Source organism: Camelus ferus, chromosome 4 (assembly GCF_009834535.1).
Source record: "Camelus ferus isolate YT-003-E chromosome 4, BCGSAC_Cfer_1.0, whole genome shotgun sequence".
Lineage (NCBI taxonomy): Eukaryota > Metazoa > Chordata > Mammalia > Artiodactyla > Camelidae > Camelus > Camelus ferus.
This window is the reverse complement of record NC_045699.1, coordinates 29141598-29158924: the sequence shown is the minus strand read 5'-3', so window position 1 is coordinate 29158924 and position 17327 is coordinate 29141598. Positions and strand designations below refer to the sequence as shown.

The window sequence follows — 17327 nt, the reverse complement described above, 5'->3', positions numbered from 1 at the left end:
TGGCATATCTTCCCTTTAAATACTTTGGCAAAATAAGTGAAAAGAAAAAAGGGATAGATGGAGCAAATCTTGGTAATTGTGAATCTGAGTTATGGGAATACTGGGGGGAGGGAAGTTTCATTATACATTTTTTGTACTTTTGATCATGTTTGAAGTCTCCACATTAGGACAAAAAAGGAGGGAGACTCTTTATGTACCCTAGATATAACAGGCAGTCAGTGGCATCAATAGCACCTGGTGCTCCCTTTTTAGGGGACCTTTCAAAGAGAAGAGAGAAAACCAAGATTTAAAAAGCAAAGCAAGTCTTGATTTAATATTAAAAGTTAACAACAACAAAACAGCAGTGAGAACTGTTCAACTGTAAGATGACCTCCCTCATGGGAGAGGTGAGCTCCTTGTCTCTGAAACTCCCAAAGAGAATCATCTGCCAGGGGTTTTTGGGTAAGAGATGGCATGTTGGGTTCCTTCAAATTTAGAATTTTGAGGATACATATAGTCCCCGCTTTTATGTTAGTCAGTTTCTGAAAAGTTCATTAGAGTTGAACTTGAGAGGGCTGTCGCGGTCACCTGTCCTTACATATTATATTATCGGTAGAAAATGTTGACTGCATGGATATAGCTAAAGGAAGAAGTAGTATTTTGCTTTTTTTTTTTTAAATAAGGCAGTGTAAAATGTAGTGAAATTTACCATCTTAAAACTTGAAAGTAGTCATTATGAACATTAGTCATATTTTAGTGAATTGCAGGAAATTCTCTTAAGGTCTTTTGAAGTGTTTGACGCATTTGTCCCTATGCCAGTCCTCAGACTCTCGTTCTTTTTGGATTCTTGTGATTGCATGTTTGTTTTTCTTTTTCCTCTGTGGTTTAGCTCTTATAATTCCCACACACCTTTTAAATTCTATTTTTCCTTCTCCTGTCTCCAAGTTATTCACTGTTTCTCGTGTGCAATGGACAGATGTTAAGCTTTTTACTTTCATGTCATTCTGTACTGTATAGGGAACTGGAGACTTCTTTCCAAGTAAAGTTCTTAAGCTTTGTGACAGTTGCTTGGAGATTTTGTGGGGTTTATTTTTTTTAATTTCTACTTCGTAAATTAACAACAGTTCATGTCATGCTTACTACCTAGCTGGATATGGTCTAAAGCAAAAATGAAAGACGAAGTCTGTGAATCTTCTAAACCCTTTTGCCATTTCTTTATGCACAATCCCTTGTGTCTGAAAGCAGTATGAAAGAGTATTTTGTATATCTGAGTATTTTTTGCAAGTAGAATACATACATAGTGTGGTGGTGGTTTTCCTGACTGAACCCTAAATAATATTGGCAGCTTAAATTTATCCAGCCAGCAAGAGTCAAAGCTGGGACACAATCCCATGTCTTCTGAATAATCATCCTTTCCTTCCTGAAATTTTTTTGTTCTTTGGTTTGTATGACATTGTGCTCTCCTGTTTCTCATCTTGACTTCAGAAGCTTAGACAGCGGCCCTCTGCTCTTTCACTCATATGTACCTTGCTTCAGAAAACTCATCTGTTTCTTTCAGTTTACCAACCTCGCCTTTATAGTTATGGTTCTGGCATATTTATCTGAGGTTTAGTCATATCTCACAACATTTTTACTTGAAATTTTTTAAGATTGTTTCAAATTTAATGGGACGTAAAATGAAATTCTTCAGTTTTCCCTTCCCTAAACTAATTTCTCCTCCTGACTTCTATCAGTGATAACCTCGGTTTCTCTAGCACTTCACCTAGATTCGGTACCCTGAAATCATCTTTGATTCAGCTTTATTTTTCTATCCCTCATGTCTAGAATATAAGTAAGCTTTTGTTTTGTTTTAATCAAAATGCTCTTCCTCTTTACAAGTGAAAATGACTTGATAGCTGAGATTCACTTTAAAACAGTGCTTCTCAAACTTTAAGCTGGGTTCAAAGGGAAATCATTATCCTAGGTTCTCTGCTTTGGAGTTCGATTGGAATTTTCCTTAATAAAAAGGCAGACTATTTTCTTCATTCCTAAATTCACAACTAACTCCCTTAATCAAGAACCATAGGTAGTGGCTTATTTCCTATTTTTTCCTCTACTTTCCAAGCCCTTCTTGAAGGTCTATTACCATCCAGCATTTTTCTCACAATTTCCCTCATCTAGCCAGATTGTTCTTAACTTTCCTGAAAGAACTGTTCTATCCCTGTTCTGTCCTGTGTCCATGTCCTTTATATTGCATTCTTCAACTAAAGTACCAACCCTTTTGCTGCAACTCATGTGTGACTTCCCCATCCTTCAAGTCCTACCTCATCCTTTAAGCTGGGTCAGTGAAGTGATCTCTCATTTTTCTGAACTTCTGAAGTTCTCTTACTTTTCCAAGAAAACTCAGCTCTGCCCTGAATTTTATGTTCACTTGCATTGTTCATTAATTGCACTGTGTTAAGCTTGATCTACCCTAGCCAGAAGGCTCCTTGTACTCCTACAGAGCTTAACAGAATGGCTGTACATAGTACACACTCATTATTGCTGTTTGTTTAACCTGAAAACCTTATGGATTGAGGGGAATGCTGAAAACATACCTACAAATCAGCATGAATCCAATTTATTTTTCTTTCAGGCTCGTGATGCAGAGAGCATTATGTTAAATCTTGCAGGACAGCTCATCATGATGCAGAGGGACAGATCAGGCCCTCAGATCCGGGAGAAGGACAGTAACCCTAACCAAAGGAAACTTGTGAGTAAAACACAGGTCATTTAGAACATTAAGAATGTATGGGAAGGCAAGGAGGGAAACAGCTCAGTGGTAGAGCGCATGCTTAGCATGCATGAGGTCCTGGGTTCAACCCCAGTACTTCCACCAAAAAAAAAAAAAAAAAAAGTATGAGACGTGGATGAAGGAATAGAAGAATTTAAGTGGAGAGTGTTGTGATTTGAAAACTGAGAAAATACATAAAATTAGCCTTAAGTCTCTGGGTGTAAAACTATAAAGGGTGAAGGATAAGTTCCTAAAATGATAATAAGATGTTCTCAGTAAGCCAGATGGTACTGCTTACCTGTTATTATTTGCAAATTCTAATAGAAAAACAGGATAAATTGGTGAAGTTTGTCAAGGATGAGGGGTTATTTTGATTTTAGATTTAAATAGACATACTTTGAGAGGTGGGGTACTATTAGTAACTCTAAATAGGTTCCCCTAATTTTCCCCCAAATTTATGCTATCTTTTTGAAAGACTTAGGAAACCGCTGCCTAGGAACTTAAGAATCTACAAGTTTAATGAGAAAAAAACTGATTTCTGTCTTTCCTCCTCCAGCTGCCGTTCTGCCCTCCTGTTGTACTAGCCCAGTCTGTTGAAAATGTCTGGACCACATGTCGAGCAAATAAACAAAAGCGTCACCTTCTGGAGGCCCTCTGGCTGAGCTGTGGGGGTGCAGGAATGAAAGTTTGGCTCCCTCTCTTCCCTAGGGATCACCGGAAGCCCCATTCCTTCCTGTCCCAGCGGATCATGCTGCCTTTCCACATAAATATTTATCCCCTGGCTGTTCTGTTTGAAGATGCATTAGTCCTTGGTGCTGTCAATGACACTTTACTCTATGATTGTTTGTATGCTCGGAACAGTGCTAAGGAACAGCTGGAGGTGCTCTTCCCTTTCTGTGTTGTGGAGAGAACCTCTCAGATCTACCTCCACCACATTCTGCGTCAGCTGCTGGTGAGGAACCTTGGGGAGCAAGCCTTGCTGTTAGCCCAGTCCTGTGCCGCATTACCTTACTTTCCTCATGTGCTGGAGCTCATGCTCCATGAAGTGCTGGAAGAAGAAGCTACCTCACGGGAGCCCATTCCCGACCCTCTGCTTCCCACTGTGGCAAAATTTATCACCGAGTTCCCCCTCTTCCTGCAGACAGTTGTTCATTGTGCCAGGAAGACTGAATATGCCCTGTGGAATTACCTTTTTGCAGCTGTGGGAAACCCCAAGGACTTGTTTGAGGAATGTTTGATGGCTCAGGATTTGGACACTGCTGCCTCTTATCTTATTATCTTACAGGTAACAATTCTCTTATAAAGGTACAAGGACTACCGAACTTAACTAGAGGGGAAAAAAAATGTCCTGTGCTGGCACTGTGATTGTGTTTAAAGAATTAATTCAGCCAAGTTTTCTGTTCAGTTTTTATCTTTCCTTTTGAAGAATTCAGTCTTAACAAATGATGGCAGAAAATTTCTTTACTATCATAAAGTAACATTGCAGGGATTTTTTTTTTCATCCTGTTTGTTCATATATAGGTCTAAAGCAAATTGAGTTTACAGTATTGTTTTGAAGAAGAAATGTCATATGTAATACATATAGTATATGCATATAATGAATGTATTATAATGCATATAATAACTTGCACATATTTCATAAGATTATTGAAATGTTACATAAGAAAGATAATAATACAGAATTATTTTGAGTATTAGTGGGTTCATCTGAGCCCTCCACAATAACCTCTTTCCTTATAGTGTGGAATTGGTGAGGCAAGTGATTAAAACGTGGGTAAATATTCTTGTAGCAATTTTTCTCAAAATAATGAGTACTTTGAGACTCATGAAAATTTGTTTCATTATATATTTGACAGAAGTCTTGAGGGTTGTTCTGTCAGTCAGATATGGATTTGATAGGTTGTCCTTAAAAGTTCTTTCAAATTACTGCACAGTTGTTTTCACTGATAAAAGAAGCTAGCCATAAACATGGGTAAAACTCTGCCTGAAGCAGTTTTCCTTTCAGCTTATTTGCTTCATGACACCTAATTGAAACTAGAGGAGATACTCAGGCAGAAGCTGGATGGCCCCGAGATTCTGTGATCCCTTGGCTATTCGTAAAGTCTATAGAATCATAAAAACAGAAACAAAATAAATGCAGTCTTTTTTTGTTTTAGGTCACTCCTTAGACTTTCAGTGGTCTCCCAAGCAATAGAATTAGAAACTTTTTCTCTCTCAGAATTCTTAAGTTGCTATGGATTGTCAGATAAAAATTACAGTTAAACTTGTTTATAAGGCACCTTTCCAAGAAGGCCGCTGCAAGCAGCAAGGTTAAATTTGTGAGAGAATCACCGAGGATGCTCATTGTGTGGTAGTACATACTGTTGCCCAAAGCCAAGATTTTTTTAGTCACATCTTCAAAAAACACTGTCATAGGAGATTACCTGAGCCTTTTTGGAGTCAAGAGGGCAGATTTATATCTTTGGTTTTCTGCTAATCTTCAAGTTATTTAACTCCCATTTCCTTATCTGTAAAATGGGAATGGTATACCTATTCTGCAAAGTCACTAGGAAAAATGAAAGAAAGAATGTAAGATATCTGAGTTCAGTAAATCATAATGCATATTACACCAGCATAGTATTTGCCTCACTTTTCCTTGTATGATGTTTCTTTATGCTTCTTTTAATCTTACTATTAAACTATCCCCTTCAGTGTTGTGGCTGCACTACTTCTCTGTGTTTAGGGAACCAGGGAGATAAAGAACTGTTCAAGTCTTCCCAAAGCATTTGCAGTATAAAAGGAATTCTTGTCTTCCTTGGTGGTTTTTTTAGAACATGGAAGTCCCAGCAGTAAGTAGGCAACATGCCACCCTTCTGTTCAGCACAGCCCTGGAACAAGGCAAATGGGACCTGTGTCGACACATGATTCGGTTTCTTAAAGCCATTGGCTCTGGAGAATCTGAGACACCTCCATCCACACCTACAGCTCAGGTTAGTTGCAAAATTGCAATTTCTCTAGGCCGTACATCCACAGGGCATCTTCCTCTAACTGTGTGTATACCTTGTGTGTAACCACAGGAACCCAGTTCAAGTGGTGGATTTGAGTTCTTCAGGAATCGAAGCATCAGTTTATCCCAGTCAGCTGAAAATGTTCCTGCTAGTAAATTCAGCTTACAGAAAACACTGAGTATGCCATCTGGCCCTTCTGGAAAAAGGTAATAGAAGGAAGAGCTGTTACTGCTTTAGGACATTCTGTGACACATTGCATTTCAGGTTATTTGTAAAATTCGATCTTAGGAAAACAACTATTTGATCCCAATTGCAGTACCTTTTTACATTGCCGAAAGGCTTAGAGACCACACAAAAGGCTTCTCTTTTTCCTTCCTCCAAAGTTCACTTCTTTACTCTCTGTACAGTTTCTGCCCTTGTGTGCCCGGTTCTAAATGCAACCACCTTTAAATTACTTGTGATAATGGAGGGTCAGAATAAAAGGAAGATAGATAAATCTGCAGATAAATCCAAAAGCCTTCTTAGAGTCAACAATTTTATCCTTCTTTGTAACTGTACCTCTTGACAAAAAATAAAATTTAGTCATGTACTTGACTCTCCTGTGACTCTTTTGAGTGGAGAAGTCATTACACAGTGGGAGAGCCAAAAGGAAGTGTGTCCTGGAGACTGAAGCCTACGTTACTTGTAGATGGGTTATGGTCTCCTGAGAGGGAACTGTGAACTTACACAATATGAAATAGTTAGAATTTCCTCTGTTTTGTGAGGTTTTTATATTCCTCCCCGTGTTGTTATGTGTTTTTGGCTCTTGTTTTTTCTCTTCCCTGATCCTTTTATATTCTGTGTGTATTCTTACTTCAGTGCCTTCAGTGAGAGCTTACTGGACATTTTTTATTGTTATGTTTTACTGCTTTTTCTTATCACAGCCATTAATACCACCCCCATTCCCAAAGCACACACACACATACAATCTTGGCCTATATACAAGTAAAATGCAAACCGTAGAGGACTGTTAACAATTGCCAGGCAAACAGTAGCTTCTCAGCAATACCCAGAATTTAAATTCTGGCTAATACATTCCAAGGACTCACCATGTGACAGGCAAGATTCTAAGCATTTACTTGTGTAGGTCTTTTAATCCTCACAAAACTCTGTTGGGGTAGATACTGTTATTATCCGTGTTGTACAGGTGAAAAACAGATGCTCAGAAAAATAAACTTGCTCTGTGTTCACACAACTGATGTGTGGCAGAGCCAAGATCTGAATCCAGGCAGTCCTGCTCCGATACTGCCTCTCACTGAAAGCACCCCCACTACCCAGTTATACCCCATCAGTTCATATGGGTAAGAAATAATAGACTATATTTAGTCATCATTAATTTTTAAAAATCAGTTTTATTTTTATGTGTCTGTATAACCCACATTAAGAGTCTTCATTTCACTCTGCTTCTTTCTCCTTAATTTCTTATCTGTTCTCCTTCCCTGTTTTCACTGGTCTTTTCAAATATTGCATTTATGTGCTCCCTTCTTTGCTTCACTCTCTTCCTGGTTTGGCTTTGTCTGCCTCCTGTTTTTTCCTGTTCTGTGTATTCATTCTGCAGATATGTTTTAAGAGCCTGCTGTGTTCCAAGTACTGTTTAACACGTTGTGGTATCACATGGAGAAGCCCTGATACTTTATCTTTCTCTTCACTCAGAATTAGAGCTTAGATCTCTCACCTCCTTGTCATCGTTACCATTGCTACTTCATAAAAGTAGGTGAAGTCCTCTGGTGAAGACTTCTGTAGCTTTTGTATGTTTCCACTTATAGGTGGAGCAAAGATAGTGACTGTGCTGAGAACATGTATATTGATATGATGCTCTGGAGACATGCTCGGCGTCTCTTAGAAGAAGTTCGGCTAAAGGACCTCGGCTGCTTTGCAGCCCAGCTGGGCTTTGAACTAATTAGTTGGTTGTGCAAGGAACGTACCCGGGCTGCCCGAGTAGACAACTTTGTGTTAGCCCTGAAGAGACTCCACAAAGACTTCCTGTGGCCACTTCCCATCATCCCTGCTGCTTCTGTCAGTTCTCCTTTCAAGAATGGAAAATGTCGAACAGGTAATGTAGGCGTTGTGTCACTTGTACAGGGAGAATTGTATTTTGCTTCAACAAGTATTTTGCTGTTAGTAGATATTCAAGGAAGTCTCTTCCTTCCAAGTTCAGGAAAAGATAAAAGCCAACTTTTTGTACACCATTTGGAACATCCACCATTCAACTAAGGATGTAAATAAAGTAGCGCATATGTCTTAGGACCTTGAAGTCTAATTTATAAATCCAACCGGTTGTTATCTCAAATTTTCAGCAAGTTGAACATTGGCTGAATATAGAAGGTTCCACACTTAATTTGTAGGAAGGAGTTTTGGAATTGATTAGTCATGGAACTCAGAATAAGCTAAATTATGACTTGTCTAACAGGACTCATTCCAGAGAAGTGTTGAAAATGCAACTTCTGAGAGCTTGGACCATCATCTAAATTAGGAAAGGACAAAGTAAAACTGTATTTTGATAAAAGAAAAAAGGGAAAGTGTTTTAGTTCGGGTCTTTTAAAGAAAACTGTTCTAATTATTATTACTTATGAACATTCAAAAATTTTTTCATTATGACATTTGGAAACTTCATGTCATTTTAAGAACCAAGGAAAATTACTTATAAGATGAACAGAATAGAGTTTTGCCTAATTGTAGTAAGATATGTAATGATATAAGATGACTGTTAGGTGGCATTGTATAGTCAGTCCATTATGTTACAGTCCTGTGTCCCTGGCTTGTGGGTGGATGGTGCAATGTTGGGACAGTAATTGGCCTTGAACTTTTAGTATCTGGGGTTGGTGGGGGAAGAGAAGCTGAAAGAACTGAATTGGAAGTGGCAGTATGTGCATCTTGAATTCTCATTTTTTTGTTTTCGGACCCACCTTACAGTGGGAGAGCAGCTGTTAAAGTCTCAATCAGCTGACCCTTTTTTAAACCTTGAGATAGATGCTGGCATCTCTAATGTCCAGCGAAGTCAGAGCTGGCTCGGCAACATTGGCCCCACCCATCATGAGATAGACACAGCCTCATCCCATGGACCACAAATGCAAGATGCCTTCTTGTCACCTTTATCTAATAAAGGTAAATATTTTAAATCCTAGCTCTTCTTCAGTTCCTTTGGAGGAAAGTTTATATGCTAAAGCACTTCAGAGAGAGAAGTCGACTCTTTTGAGATTAGATAGATTAAGTAGCCATTACTGTCGGCTGGAGAGGTGGGTAGTTACTAGGACAAGGCCAAGTTTGGCCTTGACTATACTTTGCCATGTTTATTTTAGATAAATGATTTAGGTAAAATCTCATTACAGCTCAGTACTGACAAATGAACCTTTGCAATCAGTACTGATGGTATATAGAAAGGCTAACTTTTTACCTCAAATAAGCAAAGTGTTATCCCCATATTAAGAATTCCATTCTGCTTGTAAGTAGACCTGTATCTACATTAAAAAAAACATACCTAATTATCTTCTGTTTTTTTGTTTCATTGATAAAAATGTGTGGAAATTTTTTTCCCTTTAGTAGATTCCTACATAATATCCTTAGTTTTGCCTCTTAGCCTTCAAAGCTTAAAGTACTTACTGTCCAGCCTGTTACCAAAAAATGTGTGTCAACTTCTGGGATTACAGTCATGGGTAAATTACTAACTGAAGAAGTTTTAAATTGATTTATGTTGTTCAGGTTTATGTAATTATAAGAACTTACATAGCAGTTGGTCTGATTTTCTGCAGTTTTCTCAATGGCTAGGCATTCATCTGATGTTTGATTTTCAGTGTGTCATCACTGTTACCTGAACTTCTGCTATGTGGGGAGGTATATAGCTGCAATTACTTTTTTTTTAAATTTAACAAGTAAAATTTACCATTTAACCGTTTTTAAGTGGACAGTTCAGTAGTGTTAACTCATTCACATTGTTGTGCAACTAACCTGCAGAACTCTTTCCATCTTGCAAAACCAAAACTCCATACCCATTAAGTAACCACTCTCCCTCCCCCAACTGCTGGCAGCCATCATTCTATTCTCTGTGTCTATGTGTTAGACTTTTTGTGACTAGCTTATTTCACTTGTGTAATATTCTCAAAGTTCATCCCTCTTGCAGCATGCATGGGAATTTCCTTCTGTTTTAAGACTGAATGGTAGTCCATTGTGTGTTTATACCACCTTTTGTTGATCATCAGTGGACACTTGCACTGCTGCCTTTTGGTTATTGTGAATAAGGCTGCAGTGAACGTAGGAGTACAGTGAACATGAGAAGTCTCTTTGAGACCCTGCTTTCAGTTGGACATATACCGAAAAGTAGGATTGCCAGGTCATAGGGTAATTCAATTTTTAATATTTTGAGGGCCTACCATAGCAGCTGTACCATTAGCATTCCCACCACATTGGCAAAGGTTCCAGTTTCACCACATCCTCACCAACATTTATTTGCTGGTTTTGTTGACAGTAGCATCCTAATGGGCATGATGTAGTATCACTGCTTTTTTTAGAAAACTTTTTAAAGAGATCATTTCAAACATTTAAAAAGAAGTAATCATAGTATAAAGGGCCCTTTCCCCTCCCTGCTTCAGTTATTACCAACTCATGACCAGATTTGTTTCATCTGCTTCCCCCTTCCTGTATTATTGAACTAAATCCAAGACATGATATATTATGTATTCCTAAAAGGACTCTCTTTTGCAGGGGAAGGGGAACCATAATACCATTAACATCACTCTAAAAATTTAGCAATAATTTCTTAATACCATCAGATATCCAGTAAGAATTCAAATTCCAATTGTTTCAGAATGTCATAATTTTTTTATGGTTTGAATCAAGACCCAAATAAGATTTACACATCGTGATTATCATGTTTTCATTTCTTAGTGATTGTTCCCCCTCCCCATCTCTTGCAGTTTACTCACTGAAGAACCTTGCTTCTGTAATTTTTTCATAATGTGGATTTTAGGTGATTGCATCTTCATGGTTTAGTTGAACAGTTTCCTCTGTATTTCTTATAAACTGATAATCGAATCTGAACATTTGGTCAGATTACAGCTAGGGGTTTTTTTTTTTGGAGGCAGGTAAGACTGCCTCGTAGGTACTAGTGGTGTTTTTCTGTCTGAAGGTACATAATGCTTGGTCACCTCTCTAATGATTTTTTAAAATATCTACTATTAATATGATATGAGAATTTTACTACTGGATTTAATGTTTTGGTCTTAAAATCCTGAAGAGAAATCAACCTCTGCAAAATAGTTAATATATAAAATTGAAGGAAAACCTATTTTCTACATGAAACCAGTTTATAACTTTTGGCAATTCTTCATCAGGTGATGAATGCAGTATTGGTTCAGCCACAGACTTGACTGAAAGTAGCTCCGTGGTGGATGGGGACTGGACAATGGTGGATGAAAATTTCTCCACACTCAGTTTAACCCAGTCAGAGCTAGAGCACATCTCCATGGAGTTGGCGAGTAAGGGGCCACATAAATCCCAGGTCCAGCTTCGGTGAGTTTCTATTTTGGAAGCACAGAATGCCTGCTCAGGCTGTCTGGGCCAATAGAGTACCGAGGCTGCTTTCCTGATAGTGACTGCTTTTCTGTGTATCTGTAGATCCCTCATACCATCAGTCATTTTGTTTCTGCTTATATATATAGGTACTTGCTACACATCTTCATGGAGGCAGGATGTCTGGACTGGTGCATTGTCATAGGCCTGATTCTTAGAGAATCCTCAGTAATCAACCAGATTTTGGTTATTATACAGTCTTCGGAAGTAGATGGAGAGATGTTACAGAACATAAAGGCAGGGCTACAAGCAGTGGACCGATGGGCCGCTACAGATTGGTAAGTGCTGGTTTCCTTAGGTTTGTTACCCTGACTGTCCTTTGGTGGAAACTGGCCTTTCACTTTAAGGCTTAATTCTGGTTCATTTATTTGGAGACTCTTAGGTTGGTAGAAATAAAAAATAGTTTCATATATTCATTTTAAAGGCTGTTTTCTTTAGTTACCATTCTATACCTGTCTATTTAGATGAGCAGTGTCCATTGAGATAGTGTTGGTCAGTGAATGCATGTCACTGACTCAAGATTGATACAGTACAAATGACCTTAGAGTTAGGGTGGAACTTGAGATTTTTCATTTTGTGGAATTGAAGGTAATAATCTAAAAACATCTACTTGAGAAGATAACATTTTAAGGTCTATGTGAATTTACCATTCCATGGCAAGCCCAAATAAGGAGTATTAAATGGGAGTTCAAAGAATCTGGGATTCTAGCCCCTTGTCACCAGTTATGTGTGGATCCAGGGCTTCTCCTACTTGAATCTGGTTTTCCTTAATTGACAGATTCATTCAGGTTAAGTGTTGAAGGTCCTTTTTCAAGTCTGAAATCCTGTTGCTCCTTAGACTGGAGAATATTTTTAATGGTAATACTGGATAAGGATTGTGTTCACACTTATGCTATGTGCAGCTCCCGCTGTGCTGGCCAGGGCATCAGAGACACCTTTCCTCCCGACGTCTCCATGCCTCCTTCCCTCCCCCCAGTCACTGACGCTGCTCAATCAGAGTTTACTAGGAATTTGTCCGTAACACGCTGTGAGCCTTTTGAATGTGACAGACAAGAGCTAATTTCCTTTTTCCTCTACTTAGTCCTGGATATAAGCCATTTTTAAACATCATTAAGCCACAACTACAGAAGCTCAGTGAGATAACAGAAGAGCAGGTCCAGCCTGAAGCCTTCCAACCAGTAGCTGTGGGTAAGACTCCTGAACAGACTAGCCCCCGGGCAGAGGAGAGCAGGGGCTCCTCAGGCCATGGAAGTATCCCCCAGGGTGAGGTTGGAGGTAGCAGTTTGGTCAGCCGGAAAGAAGAGGACACAGCCCAAGCGGAGGAGGAGGAACCTTTTCAAGATGGTACTTATGACTGTTCCGTGTCCTAACAACGGTGGGTACCATCCCCACAGGCAGTATTAATTAGCAGCAGCGTACAGCTGAGGACACTGTGACCTAGTTGGATAACTTAACCAGGGAGAGAACTCAGCTCAGAGACTCTGGTAAGGTATTATTAAATTTTAACTCTTTCTCCTCTAAGAAATCTCTTTGAGTCCATAAAAATGTGATATCGAAAAATCTTCTTTCATAAAACAATTTTTTAAGCTACAGTGGAAAGTAATAATACTGTACAGATGCACATGAGAATATTTTGGTTTTATCCTTAAAGTTTGGTAGCTCTTGAACCACAGGGATTGTTTTGCCCTAGACGAGCTTACTTTTTCACTACTTACAGCTTCCTGTATGTTTTCTGGCTCAGTGTGTGTCCAGACTGCTTTTTAAAAGTAAATGCTAAGGTGCTTGCTGTAGCTCAAGTACTTGAGCTACCTGTGTGCCCCCTGGATCAAGAGCACGGGCCTCCTGAAGAGACGCCTGTCCTGGCAGAACAGGTGCCAGTGTAATTAAAAGACCTCCTCCTTTTCTAGCCTGTTAAATCCCAGTCCCAAGTTGATGGAAGCTATTGACCAGTGAGTCAGTGCCTGCTTTAGCAAGCTTGAGTCCTGCTAGATCAGAGTGGGCAGGGGTCTGAGGAGTTCTTATCAATTATGCTATTAGATACCACTGAACTATTTTGTATCAAAGAATTGTATCTTTTTGTGAATACTCTTGTGTAAATATACTCAAAGGCACTGTTCATATTTTTAGGGCTTATAATTTGTAAGGTTTTACGCTGGATTCTGCATGGCTATAGATACTCTTGGAATAAAGACGGGGCTTGCTCTTTTCAAATATGAGCAGTCTAGAGGAAGACAGGTTTATTGGCTTGGTCATAAAGTAACAGAAATGGTCACACTGATCATGAAATGAACAGGTTTTGTGCAAATTAATGTAGTTTATTATTTATTGCTTTTGTAAATTGAATAAAAATGGACAAATGTACATAGACTGATGAATCCTATATTATCACGGCTACTAAAAATTAGTATGTAAAGAATGCATTATTTGTTGTAACTTTTAAAGTATTATGTATTTCTAGATTTGAGTTAAATTTTAGTTTTCATACATTATGAAAACATAATTGCATTACTCTTTAATTGCTTCATACTAAACACATATCCACTGTATGTACATCAATTACCTTATTAACAGTATTAATTTAGATAGCTTGTTTGTACTGTGCAATTTGAACAAAGGAATGCAATGTTATTTTTTACAAAACAAACTTATTTTTATAACAATGTATTTGATGTGGACCAAATTCATACCACTATGTAAAACAGCCTCTCTTCTCATAGTGCAATTACAGTTTAGAAATAAAACTTGGTCCTCTATCCTTGCTTTTTTAAAGTAAATGGCTAGATTTAGTTGTCCTAGCCAGGTTTCCTTTGAAGGGAAACTCAAAACCATTTTGAAAATGCTTAATTCAAAACTCATCAAACTGTTTTAAATTATTGAGTTTGGTAATTTACTATCACTTTTCACATTACAAGTGCAATAATGTCACACACTAAAACTCCTGAATGGGTGGAATATGTGATTGGTTATTGGTACCTTGTCCTTCTGGTGCTACTTTTATTTAAGCCTTTGTTTTAAATCACCTTTCCCTGAATCTTAAGATAGAAAATAATGTTTCCCATGTGAGTACATGCAGCCCAGCAAGAAACTAAACAAATTTCTTCTCCTGTCCTAGTCCATTAGGAGAAGAACTAGCATTACTTTTGTGTTTGGTGTGAATATTTAGTCAATAAAAGTGACTTACCATTGCAAACAGCTGTGATCTTTTCAAGTATCCTAATGTGCTGCTGGGTTCATCTTGCACTCTTAAAAGCAGGGCACCAATAAGTTAACTGTATTCCTGTGGTTCACACCATGAACAAAACTTTTCTATAAAATATTTGCTTTTCAATGAACAGATGTGGATGCTCCCAAGGCAAAAAATTTTGGCAAGTTTACAGAAAGTTTCTCTTTGGTAGTTTGTTATAATGCTTTAATTTTTAATTCATATTTTAATTTTGCCTTGTTTGGATCACATATCAAATATCTAAGCCATAATTTTAACCAATGAATTTAAATATTCAGTATAACTATTTGAAGTTTAAATTATTTGCTGATACCAAAACAAGGAGTCATTTGGGGGGCTGAGTTAACCTTTGCTTGTAATTAAAGTTGCTGCTACTTCTGTAATGTGTATATTTTTAACTTGGTAAAGGGCAATAAAACCGTTACGTGAACTTTTGTTTATTCATCATCTCAAGTTAACAGCAAAAGGTGTATGTATTACAAGTCACAAAAATATTCTTTTCATTATATAATTATACCTCTTAGGATTTTCCTTATGAAATAGAGATTTAGATTTAAGATGTATATGCAGAATTACTTAGAATAGGAGCCTCAAGAGTTGGCAGCATCCTAGATGGCCTGACAATAGATGATAAGAACAGACAATCCATGTTGATGACATGGAAAATACTCAAAATACAGTGAAAAAATGATATAAAATTATACATAGCACAGGAGACTAGGCATCATCTCTAATAGGTGGGATTAAAATAATACCTGGAATTTTTATTTTCCTATATTTCTAAATTTGCTTGTCTCTGAATTTGCATATTCTGGACATTTCATATAAATGGACTCATGTGTTGGCTTTTTCTGTCTGGCTTCTTTGACTTAGTATGATGTTTTCAAGGTTCATCTTCATGTATCAGTACTTTATTCCTTTTTTAAAAAAAAAAAATATATATATATATATTTATTGAAGTATAATCAATTTACAATGTCAGTTTCCAGTGTTTAGCACAGTGCTTCAGCCATACATGAACATACATATATTTATTTTCATATTCTTTTTCACCATAAGTTACTATAAGATATTGAATATAGTGCCCTGTGCTATACAGTATAAACTAGTTTATTTTATATATATTAGTATCTGCAAATCTCAAACTCACAATTTATTCCTTCCCATCCCCTTCCCCCACCATCACAAGTTTGTTTTCTGTGTCTGTGAGTCTTCTGTAAATAAACTTTTTTTTTATTTTTGTTAAGATTCCACATATCAGTGATATATGGTATTTTTCTTTCTTTCTGGCATAATTCACTCAGAGTGACATTCTCCAGGTCCATCCATGTTACTGCAAATGGCATTATTTTATTATTTTTTGTGGCTGAGTAGTATTCCATTGTATAACTATACCACAACTTCTTTATCCATTTACCTGTTAGTGGACATTTAGGTTGTTTCCATGTCTTGGCTATTGTAAGTAGTGCTGCTATGAACTTTGGGTTGCATGTATCTTTTTGAATTAAGGTTCCCTCTGGATATATGCCCAGGAGTGGGATTGCTGGATGATACGGTAAGTCTATTTTTAGTCTTTTGAGGAATCTCCATACTGTATCCATAATGGCTGCACCGAACTACATTCCCACCAGCAGTTTTCTCCACATCCTCTCCAGTATTTATTGTTCGTGGACTTCTGAATGATGGCCATTCTGACTGGTAGGTGATACCTCATTGTAGTTTTGATTTGCATTTCTCTGATAATTAGCGATACTGAGCATTTTTTCATGTGCCCATTTGGCCATTTGTATGTCTTCACTGGAGAATTGCTTATTTAGGTCTTCTGCCCATTTTTGGATTGGTTTTGTTTTTTTCTAATTTTTATGAGCTGTTTATATATCCTGGAAATTAAACCCTTGTCAGTTGTGTCTTTGGCAAATATTTTCTCCCATTCTGTAGGTTGTCTTTTTGTTTAGCGTATGGTTTCCCTTGCTGTGCAAAAGCTTGTAAGTTTAATTAGGTCCCATTTGTCTGTCTTTGGTCTTACTTCTATTGCTTGGGTAGAGTGCCCTAGGAGAACATTGCTGAGATTTATCATTCCTTTTTAAGCATGAATAATATTCTACATTTGTTTATCTGTTTACCAGTTGAGGGATATTTGGGTGGTTTCCACTTTTTGACTGTCATGAATAACATTACTATGAAAATTAATTAATGTGTAAATATCTGTGTGGACATATGTTTTCAGTTCTCTATAATAGTGGGAATGGTGGGTAGTATAGTATGATAACTGGTTAATTTTTTGAGGAAATGCCTATAGAGTACACGTGTTTTGTTTGTTCGTTTTAATTTTCACTAGCTGTGGAGGAGGGTTCCAATTTGTACTGTCAACACTTGTTACTGTATTTTTACTTATAGCCACCTGAATTATGTATGAAGTGATACCTCATTATGGCTTAGATTTACATTTCCCTGATGGCTAATGTCTTTTCATATGATTTTTAACCATTTGTATCTCTTCAGAGAAAAGTGTGCATTCACATTCCTTGGGTCATTTATCTTTGTATTTGTTGACTTGCAAGTGTTCTTTGCATATTTTGGATAGTAGGCCTTTGTCAGATATATGATTGGCAAATATTTTCTCATTCTGAGGTCTTTTCACTCTCATGATACTGTCTTAAGGTGTAAAATTTCATTTTGGGGAAATCCAGCTTTTCCTTTGGTTGCTTATACTTTTGGATGTCAACTAAAACAATGCAAAATGAATCTTATGAAGATTTATGTCTATATGTTTTCTTCTGAG

The 17327-nt window shown here is 37.5% G+C and overlaps 1 protein-coding gene across 4 annotated transcripts in view; it reads left to right on the top strand.

The window, feature by feature from the left end:
* Window positions 1-15300, top strand: part of RIC1 (RIC1 homolog, RAB6A GEF complex partner 1) — a 103222-nt gene extending 87922 nt beyond the window's left edge. For 3 of the 4 annotated variants that reach the window (XM_032477712.1, XM_032477711.1, XM_014560585.2), the window contains 9 exons: window positions 2594-2710; window positions 3288-4016; window positions 5542-5700; window positions 5788-5924; window positions 7524-7810; window positions 8671-8862; window positions 11085-11262; window positions 11412-11600; window positions 12404-15300. In XM_032477712.1, coding sequence (XP_032333603.1) covers window positions 2594-2710; window positions 3288-4016; window positions 5542-5700; window positions 5788-5924; window positions 7524-7810; window positions 8671-8862; window positions 11085-11262; window positions 11412-11600; window positions 12404-12692 — 2277 coding nt within the window. In that variant the 3' untranslated portion in view covers window positions 12693-15300. The remainder of the gene's footprint in view (window positions 1-2593; window positions 2711-3287; window positions 4017-5541; window positions 5701-5787; window positions 5925-7523; window positions 7811-8670; window positions 8863-11084; window positions 11263-11411; window positions 11601-12403) is intronic. The other variant, XM_032477713.1, reaches the window with a different exon arrangement.
* Window positions 15301-17327: the final 2027 nt, after the last annotated feature.